Below are 10,815 nucleotides of genomic sequence, written 5' to 3' on the forward strand. Positions count from 1 at the left end.
TATTCATAATAAACACCAGTAGTAGTAGTAGTAGTAGTAGTAGTAGTAGTAGTAGTAGTAGTAGAAGTAGTAGTAGTAGTAGTAGTAGTAGTAGTAGTAGTAGTAGTAGTAGTAGTAGTAGTAGTAGTAGTAGTAGTAGTAGTAGTAGTAGTAGTAGTAGTAGTAGTAGTAGTATACTCGCGGACAACTTTCTGTGGCAATGAAGGGAAAGCTACGGAGGCAAAGCGCGCACAAGTGAGAGCGCTTCTGAAAAGAGTTCCGCGTTTTAATCCACGTTGGTTTAGGCAGGGGAAGACAAAACATACACAGCTTCTTAGCAACAGTTAAATGAGACAGAACACACCAATGAGAGAAAAGTTTACTTATTTTGCGGCTTTTCCCTTCCGCGTCTGGGCAAACGCGAAACCGCCGCACGTGGAAGCTGCGTCGATTCAGCGTCTCTTCCGAGCAACCAAAAGCACTGTCAAACTCTGCCGGACTACTTGGCGCGGTAACACATGTGCAGCATCCACGCGCACGTAGCTTTCCCTTCATTGCCACAGAAAGTTGTCCGTGAGTATAGTAGAGCTGCTGCCGGCCGCGTTCGCGTCTAACGCAGGCCTGGTGTCCCGTGATAAAACCCCTGGAAAATATAAAGTAGCGCCAACTTCGCCCCTTCGCCTCTGCCTCCTCTCCTGGCAGCGGCAGCCGCGCATCTAGGGTGTCTGTCCACAAGGAAACTACGAACGCGAGAGCCGCGAGCACGACCGGACGCGTCCGGGCTCTAGTGGCGCGCGTTCGCTATAGACTCCAAACCACACGAACGGGACGAAGCATCCTGGCCAGACTAGGCCAAGGCACGAACACTACTGACAACGAAGCGAAGAGACATCACGCCCTCCCGAAAAGGGCCCTCCGCCGACTGGTGGTGGCGCCCCTACCAAAGAACATGCACCGGGAGCACAGCCAAGGCCGACGAGACGCACGAGCCAAGGCCCTCACTGAAGCACATGCCAACGATAACGGCGCCTTATACGTGGACGCCGCTAAATACAAAGACAAAGAAGACACATACGTGGCCGTAGCAATACGCGCCTTAACGGGCGAAATCTACAGTGCTTGCAGCGTCCGTGCGAAGCAAGCGCACCAGGCGGAAGAAGCCGCCATTGCACTGGCCCTCGCCGACAACAAGTGTACAACGATCCTGAGCGACTCGCGCACAGCGGTTCGGAACTACGGCAGAAATAATGTATGTGCCCGTGCGGTGCGCGTTGTGAAGTGCAGTGACAGACAGTGCACCGACGGACTGCGGACTCGTCTCCGATGGTTCCCGGCGCATCAAGGCTGCTACTTCGGGAGCACCTCCCCACACCGCAATGAGACGGCGAACGCCGCTGCGCGAGGTCTTACTCGCTGCGTGGTGGCACCAGCGTCCCTCGTCTTAGCGGAGGGAGTAGCCACCGACGATTAAGACGACGAAGAAGAAGCCGAACTGGTAACGAGCTACGCGGACGTGCTGGAATGGTACCGGAGCGCACGTCGCTCCATGCCGGACCCACACCCGCAGCGGATCGAGACAGCTCTCGCTCGCCAAACGCGCAGGGACGCACCCGACGGGACCCAGGGGCGAGAGCCTCGTGGAGAACGTTGGGTCCCCCGGTGTAAGCGTCGAGACGCAACTTGATGACTGCACATATATAGTCGGGTAGCAAGAGGGCCCTGCGTGGCACCCTGCTACCTCCGCCGGTGCTTTAATAAAGTTCATTCTCTCTATATATATAGCACGGGAGCTGCGTCTCCGGCGCCCATGGTTCCAGGGCTTCGCCGCCGTTGCCTCGGCGCGTGCTGCGTCCCGAAACGCGCAGAGCCACCTTGCCACGGCCGCTACATATTTTTTTATGTAGCGGCCGTGACCGTGCAAACAGATTCAAACGTGGTCAACAAAAAACGAAGACGCCTTGCCCCGACTACAGTGCCTAGAATATTCTAGGTACTGTACCCCGACCAAGTAAACAAGGAAAAAAAAATCACAGCATATCCACGGGGTGAATGATGATGAGTGGGCGAAGCTCCGGAGGGAATCATCGGATCTCCCGCTTAAGGGGACGCTAGCACAAACGCGTTAGAAACGTGCAGTACTCTCTAGTAAGGGGGAGCGGCCACAGCGTCTTACGCAGCCGGAACGTCTTACACATGCCGGAACGTGCACCGCGTTTGCCGAAGCCATCACATGACTGCTGAGAGAGTATACCCCCCGTATTCATAAACGCTCCTCGACTTGAACTTGACTTGCCACCGCCTTGGGAAGCGCGTTCGAAACGCGTTGAAGGTAAGGCGGAGAGGCCACAGCGTCTTACACCAGCTTCTTACACGGGCCGTAACGCGCTAGCACAAACGCGCTAGAAACGCGCTAGAAACGCGGCCTTTCGTTAATGTTGGGTATTTATTGCCATCGTGGTGCGTGTGTCTATGTGCGCTTCGTGGCGTAGTGGTTAGCGCCGCGCGTTCGGAAGCGAGGGGTCCCTGGTTCGATTCTGTGCTACGGACAAAACTTTCGGAATTTTTTTTTCATAAAACGCCGGAAGCGTTCTCCGGAAGCCAGCTTGGAAGCCGGAAGCTGGCTTCCGGAACCGGAAGCGGAACCGGAAGTGGAACCGGAAGCGGAAGTCGGCTTCTGGTTATACTATACGTATACATATATATGTAATATGTATATATGGGTATACATCGAGCGATTGGTCAAGTTGGGAGCAGAGTACCCGGTCAATAGAGAGGTTTAGCTTGTCCGGTAATCGGGTAAATGCAGGCGGATCGGGCGTTGGGGCGTGTTGGCGGAACCGTAAACGTGAGCGGCCTGTATGGTGCTGCCACCTGGTGGCGCAGAGCGCAAACAGACAAAAACAGCTAATATTGCAGTAACCAAGTGTATTTTACTTCGCTGCTGGCGTAAGTTTTTGGCAACAACACGCCAAGATAGACCGGATTCGCTTTCAACTTGGCTAGCATTAACTTGCGTCAATCCAGTTCGCTGCAGCGGCGGCGTCGGGAAATACATAAAGCTGGCCGGAGCACCAGCTTCTCCTCAGTGCACGGTTGCTTGGAACCCAGGTGATGTCGTTCGGCCAATGGAGGCACGATCGGCGTTTATAAATCAGACGCGCAACTCTGCTACCTTTGGTAGCATATACAGTAACTCTAACATATACGGACACACAACGCCATCTATTGAGCAATTCATAAAACTAGACGTGGCTACCTACTACGACGGGGACGAACGGGTGCCGCTATAAGGAGCTTCGCCCCTAAAAACTGGCGGAAATTCAAGGTGGCGCTTTCTCGACCTTCTAAAACATAGTGCGTCACGTTTGAAACCGTGCGATTCCTCAGCGCCGCCGTACTTACCCGGATGCCCGTTTTCAGTACAGTGGCGTAACTAGCCTTCAGTAGCGTCAACGCTGAGCGCGTCAGCATGCAAACGCACTCGCGTACGGCCCTGCTTGCTTGCGGGGATAGTTTTTTCCAGTACAAGCGTTACATCACTTAAATATTCAATCACGCACTTACATGACCCGGTGTGCCCCTAAAATAGTGAACAAGTCGTAACCGCACTATCGGCAGAAACTTCTCAATTTAAAGAGCCTAAAAAATACCTTTCTTTTTCGCGGGCTTTATGTCATGCATTTAACCATGATTCGAGCACTTCTTTTTATTGACTGATTAAATACTGCATATTTTGACACTTTCAGGCACAACTCAAATCACGCCCCTTGTTCTCAACGTTGTCCTTTCGCATTTTTGCTTCTCTCGAACCTCTCCCAACACACCGCTGCGAACCGCACCGCCCTGCGGTGCGGTTCTCTCCGCCACTCTCTACGGGCTTCGCACCTCAACTAACTTTGTTTACAACCCACAGAAAGCACGTGAGAGGAGTCGCCTGCACATTGACACGAATGGCGCTACTTTATTTATTTTTCAGGGGCTTTAATCCGTGACTGCAGCCGATGCCTCTGGCGGCGGCTCGGCAGGTATCTACCAGTGAACCGGACACTAGTTCATGACGAAAGACTGAAGCGAGAGCTAGGGAAGCTGAAACCAAGCGTCGCAGAACAGAACATCCCGAGTTTACATTGAGGGAAGCCGAGAGTTCGCGTAGGCGAAGAAATGAAGATCCGGAGGCTCGTGAACGTGGCTGCTTGAATTCACCGCGATACTACGCAGAACATGGCGAAGAAATCCTGAGTGCCAGTAAACTAAGTTTGTGGTTTACCACCACTTTACTAGGCTTTCGCCAGCTCCTCTGGTCTCTGGTGTTTGCGGTAGCAGAGCCACGCATAATTTTATTTATTTATTTATTTATTTATTTATTTATAAAATACCGTGGATCATGTACAGGTCCAAGCAGGATAGATACAATGTACATTCAAACACACATGCAAAATAAAGTAATGCACGGTGACTAGCAACAGAATGGAACAATAAGACACACATGGTAGTCAACACAGCAATCAAACATACACAACCAGCTCAGCATTCAAATAACAAACAAACAACAATCAAGCACATATGGTCCATTAGTTTAATTTCATTTCGCTTTATTTCATTTTCCGTTACACGCAAGGTCTGATCAAAGAAAAAAAATTCACCGACGATTACGGTACTCCCTAATGCAAAATTTTAGCGCAGCTTTATACGTGTTTTCATTTCTCGATATACTGGCTAGCGCGGGTAATCTGTCTCGCGGGGCACGTTGCGTACGGAGCAAAGTGTGGCGCGACTTCCTCACTAATGGGGCGATCGCGAGAGGCAACGCAGGGGTGATGCATGGGGCGCGATCGACAGCAACCGCCGCAGACAGACGTCCACTCATGCAGCTCTTGGTTTTTATACAGATGACGCGCGATACTCTGGCGCCATCTCGTAGCCATCGTCACCGCAAAGCCCTTCTTGTGCTTCTCTTCTCACGCTTTCGCCATAACCTCCTCCTCCGCTTTCCCCCTCGCGCTCTCTTCGCTATCGCCTTCTTTCATCTCCCGCTGCGCTCCGCGTTCCCTTCGCTGTGCTCAATCGCTCGGTTACGAGGGACAACGCCGAGGCTCGCTGCAAGAACCGGCGCCTAAGAGTTGCGCTCTAAAAGCGAAGGAAAGACTACAGGTTATTAGCTTTCCCTCTGCATGCAGCGCGGCATAACAAAATGAACACCTACAAATGTCACGACAGTGCAATCTATAGAAACATCTACACGGACAGTTGAATAAAAAAATGTAGAACCATCATCTTCTCATTGAAAAGAATACAGCATAAAAAAGCGACAACCAAAACAAAAGCAAACACCAAATTTCAAAATTTGTACTCTACATATATTTGTACAATAACAACAAAGCCTAATACAGTGACGCACGCTGCAATGGAAACACCTGAGGAAAGTACTTCTGCACTCGAAGCAATATAGTGTTTTAGAGATATTGCACAACATTTTCAATTAGTACAGATTTGACCATCCTTTTAGACACTTTTTCACACAACTAGACGAGCTTGTTAGGTTTGAAAGCGAGGAGGTACTGGGAAATCTACCGCTTGCTTCGGCCGGTAGTGGGCACAATATGCAAATTATCTTTGGGATGTTCTCTACCAGCCTAAAAACACAATTTGCTGGGCTTTGAGACTTTGGTGTGTCGCGGTAGGGATGTTGTCGGATAGAGCGCGCATCATCCGCGGTAATTATTCGGTGCTTGGTGAGGGGTGTTTGGCGGACTTTAGACGAAGAGGCGAAGCAAGACTGAAATTCCTTTAAAAGGTCATGAAGTGCAGCTTTCCTCTCGTCCGAGAGCTTCGAATTGACGTCGATGTGGTCAAGAAAATTGTCATCACCATTAATTTCCTAGAATGCGACGCACTCTGCGACGTCGGTGACAGGATCTGCATAGGCGACGGTTGTGCCGCAGAAAAGATGTCGATGTTCGTAGTTGAAATTTGTGAGGAGTATTTGCGACCGCCCGTCACGAACACGAACCAGGCTTCGGGCAGCGCATACACCTTGAAGCAGCAAAAGAGGGACCGCGTCCCTCTTTCTTTCGGCGACCGCGTCCCCGTCTCGGAGGCTCTCACACGTGACTTCTACTGGAACAGTCGCTCGTGGCGGCAATGTCACGCTGTCGTCAGCAACACGCAGCGCAGGTTTACGACAGCTATCGGCGTCTTGCTCATGGCACGTAGTGCCGAGAAGGTCACGCTACGCTCACGAGGATTTATAATTGCGCCATACTCGCGAAGAACGTCCATACCGAGTGTTCTGTATCCGCCACGTGGTCTGATAAGATTGTACCAGCGATGACGTGTGCTTGACCGGCATGCAGCGTTATCTATAAAAGTGCGCTGCTGTATGAAATAAAGGCTTTTTCGTCTTACTGCCACCGATGCGTCGATTCTGCTGTAGAACAGAACATCTGGCGGCGAGGATGGGATCTGCGAGCAGTTTAACCACCGTCGGCCAGCAGCAGGAACGAGACTGAACCGCTGACGGAGCAAAGCGACACGGAGCCCTTGCAGCCAGTATTTCATCGACTGCGTGGAGCAGCGCAAGAACGTCGCGGGGAAGCGAGGCGTCACGGAGCCCTTGCATTGACCTCGGTGGCGGGCTGGAGCAAACGAACAAGAGACTGCAATACGGACAACGCACATCGAGGAACTCAACTCTGCAGATAAGTGAACCTTGCTCATTATGGCAGAAGGTCTTGGTCGTAAGCTTGGCAAGATGACAGAATTCAACTCGAAAATGGACAACATACGCTCGTATTTTGAACGCTTCGAGAACTACGTAGACATGAATGATGTCCCTGAAAACAGGAAACTGAAGTTGTTTCTGAACGTACTCGGAGCGGAAGCTTATGAAGAGCTAAAGAAGATAGTCGTGCCTCATTTGCCTTCTGAGAAAAGTTTTGAGGACATTAAGCCGCTCCTAGAAGCTCATTTCAGCCCAGCCCACTCAATCATCGCAGAACGTTGTAAATTTAATCGCCGAATGCAAAGAGAGCATGAAAGTGTCAAAGATTTCATCACTGAACTGAAGCATCTTGCAAGAGATTGCAATTTCGGCACGTTTCTAAATGATGCCTTAAGGGACAGACAGGTAGCTGGTTTGCGTGACGAAGAAACGCAACGGGCTCTTTTTGCACAGGCAGGCCTGACGTTCGAGCTGGCATGCAAAATGGCGCTAGAAAAAGAACTAGCTGCGCAACAGGCAAAGCAAATGCATCAGTTTGACGGAAAACCATTTTGCGTCAACGTCATTCGTGGCAACCGAGACCGTGATAAGGGAACCAGACCAAGGCCAGTTGCACGGTCTAAAGATCAGCATGATAACGAGCAACGAAGTGATTGTTGGCATTGCGGAAAGCGTCATGAGGCAGAAAAATGTTGGTATCGGAACCACACCTGCCGAAATTGTAATACTCAATTCCACTGGCGGATCTGGAGCAAGTTTTTTTGCTCCGCGGCCGAGAATTTGAATTCCACTGGCGGATCCAGAGCAAGATCGCATGTTCCACTGGGCGATTTGGGGCAACTTGCTCCGCGACGGAGCGCTCCGCGTTGATCCGTCTTATAGAGCCGGATTTCGCCGGAACTCCAGCGACTAGGCGCCGTCACTTCCGGAACAATCGGGTACGTCGGTTGCTTGCAGCGCTTTTTCAAGCGCTGTCTGGTAACCCTGTGGCGTTGTTTACAGTTCTGAAATGGCGTCGTTCGACCCTGCCGGATTGCTCGTTGCTTTGAGCGACAGCGACAGTTCGCACAGTTCCTCTTCAGAAAGCAGCAGCAGCAGCGATGAGGATGAGTCGTACGTACTGTACGAAATTTTATTTAATGAAATGTTTGCAGAGCCTCCGCACAAACGCCCCAAAATCGTCGGCTACGTCGAAGAAGACGTACACGTGTACTCGGAGGAGGAGGTATGTATGCCTGTGCACATTGCACACGTGTGTTTCTTTTATTTTTTGTTTTTTTAATGGCAAGATGATCCGGCATTCTCAGAACAGCCAAGTTTTTGCTTCCATAGTTTCGCAGGAACTTCAGGGTCTCAAGGTCCGTTGCAGCCGACCTGTACAACGGCTTTACTGCCTCTAGGATGTGCCCTCGTTGCGACAATGGGGGTTCGTCTGCCAAAACAGCCGAGGAGCACGTCCTGGCGTTCCTGTGGTGAGCTTTGGCAACGTGTCCTTACGCAACTGCAATCTTTATCTCCCTACTTCCCCCATCCCCCCTCGTCGTATGAAATTTGAATTTGTGAATGAGACAGACGCAGTTTACCATTCCTTGAAAGAAAAAAAATGGGGAACGATCTTTCGAAAGTGATGCAGCTCGAAACTTCGACATTTTCTGAAATAAGCTGTGCTTCACAATGTGTATGTTGCCATAGTGTAACATTATCTGTATTTGCTGTTTCCTGGTTCTGCTTTTGAACGATAACGAGGTGTAAGAAATAACGCTGTCTTAAGGTGCTCGAAAGTATCTAATGAGTAAGCTTTTGCGTTATCCTGAGTTCTAATAGTGTTTTGTAATTTGCTTGGGGTCAGAACTGAGGGCTGAGGTTAGTAGAACTCGTTGCTGGCCTAGTGTGTCACTTTGTTTCAGCTGAAAGGAAGCACAAAAACATATAACCACATGAAAGTGTACGGGAAAAAGTGCTTGTCTTCCTTGTGGCTTTCTTGTGATTGCATGCATTTGAACTTCGTTTTTGTCAGCAACGTTTTGTTGTGATGTGGGATATACTGACTTATTTAAATTTCAAAATGCTTAAAGATTGAAATGCCATTTCTCCCAGGTATGCAGCAAATAAAGCTTGCATAAGAGGTGTGGCAGGCCGCTTCGGGCTTGGGGAGACAACGACTTTTAGGGTCATTGAACGTGTGATGGAGTATCTCGTGGAATTGGCAAAAACTAAGATAGCCTTCCCGGACGACATCCGGGGCCTGGCCAAAGATTTCGAGCAGGTAAGAATTGGCAAGTAAATTAACTTGTGATATTAGTTTGCACATAGCAGGGAATGTTACTCAGCTAAGACAAAGCTGGAGAAGTATAAAACATGCAAATATAGCGGTGTAGAATACTTCATACAATTGAATTTTGAATTGTTTCATTCGTGTTCTGTCAAAATTGCATCTCCCTTCTGCAAGGTGGTTGCTTTTCAGTTGAATGGTTTATTCTAACTTATCACTTGACTATATAGGAACCATCACAGTCTGATTAAAAGATTGTCTATGAATATTGAAAAAGTACTTAAGTTTAAACATTAACTGCGTGCTTACTTTCCTTTATTTGCAGTTGTCTGGAGTGCCGGGCGTCATCGGCTGCATCGATGGCACATACATCAATATTCGCTGTCCTGCCAGGAAGGTGCGGTCAACCTACATTAATCGGCATAATGATATTTCCATGACGCTGCAAGTAGTTTGCGACCACGAGAAACGGTTCCTCGACGTTACTGTGGGAAACCCCAGTAAAATGCACGATGCCAAGATATACAGAAATTCTCGGTTGGCAGCAAGGCTCCCTCAGATATGCGCATCGGGTAACTACCATATCCTGGGAGATGCTGCTTACCCGTTGCGGCAGTATCTACTCACTCCATACAGAGATTACGGAAAACTCACAAGTCAACAAAAAAGCTTCAATGCAAGGTTTTCAGCAACAAGAGTGCGCATTGAAAATGCATTTGGAGATTTGAAAGCCCGCTTCCGGCAGCTTTTACACCTCGACTTCTTTGTGGTTGACAAGATCAACGTATTTGTGATATCATACTGTGTTCTGCATAATCTGTGCATAAAGGCAGGAGTTGAGGATATACCATTTGACCCTGAGGATACTGGTTCAGATTGCACGTGGCAAAGATTGTCACATGACGACAGGGAAAGCTCTGGGCCTCCGACAGCCAAGGAAACAGTGTTGCGGCAAATGGGGGAGCAAAAACGGGAAAGTGTTCGACAAAAGATGGGTCTACAGTGAGCTACTTGAAGACCTCCTGCCAAGTTTTGGACATGCAAATGAAGTGCACAGCACACATGTGAAAACGAACTTTTTATTTTGTGTTTTTTGGAGCGGAGGGTGGAGGGAGAGCGCAAGGTTTGTCGGTTTTGAGACCGAGTACGGCTCGTAAGAGTTCCATTTTTTCGCTATGCATCTCTTCTCGCCTCCTGGTGTTTTCGAGTTTCCGCCTCTCTCTTTCCTGTTGCCTAGCAGCTTTCCTTTCTGCTTTGCTTTCTTCAATTTCTTGAATTTTGTCGAGGAAAACCTTCATGCGGTGCGCGCGGCTGGTGCTCTCTCTCTTGCCTTTTTCTTTTTTTTTTGTGGTCATCATCTTTCTGTTCACATGATCCAGATAGGCTGGAACTGTTGTCCGTACTTTCACTCTGTGAACTGGCTGGTGAGGGTTGTGATGACGTCTTCTGTGATACCACACCAGCGGAATCACGGACAACTTCCGGCTCTAAGCTGTCATCCAGGTGTCTGTTTTTTATCGAGCTCATCTTCATACTCCACCAGTTGGGGAGAGTTTCCAGACTGGCTGTTCTGGACACATGCACTTTTCTTTCTTTTGCACACAGTTTTATACCGTGTGCAGCATTGATCACCTGTCCAGATTGAGCCAGTCACATCTTTAATATCCTGTGCAATTTTTGCAAACATGCACTTTTTGTTTTTAAATTTTTTCATTGGGCCTACTTGTGGGAAGCAGTTGGAGTAGCGATCAAGGAGGAGTTTTGTTTCCCCTGGTGTCCAGTCACATGTTGCATCTGGAAAAGTGAAGTAAGAAGCACCAGTTCCGAATGTCACGTTGGTTGT

The 10,815-nt window shown here is 49.2% G+C and overlaps 1 protein-coding gene across 1 annotated transcript; it reads left to right on the forward strand.

The window, feature by feature from the left end:
• Positions 1 to 110: 110 nt before the first annotated feature.
• LOC119454186 (putative nuclease HARBI1) lies at positions 111 to 10,471 on the forward strand (the record flags this gene model as incomplete). Its single annotated transcript, XM_049668202.1, has 5 exons — positions 111 to 150; positions 7,783 to 7,925; positions 8,033 to 8,172; positions 8,798 to 8,966; positions 9,298 to 10,471. Coding segments are annotated over 5 exons (1,173 nt in total), but the record flags the coding sequence as incomplete, so codon positions are not given.
• Positions 10,472 to 10,815: the final 344 nt, after the last annotated feature.

Source organism: Dermacentor silvarum, chromosome 5 (assembly GCF_013339745.2).
Source record: "Dermacentor silvarum isolate Dsil-2018 chromosome 5, BIME_Dsil_1.4, whole genome shotgun sequence".
Taxonomy (NCBI): Eukaryota; Metazoa; Arthropoda; class Arachnida; order Ixodida; family Ixodidae; genus Dermacentor; species Dermacentor silvarum.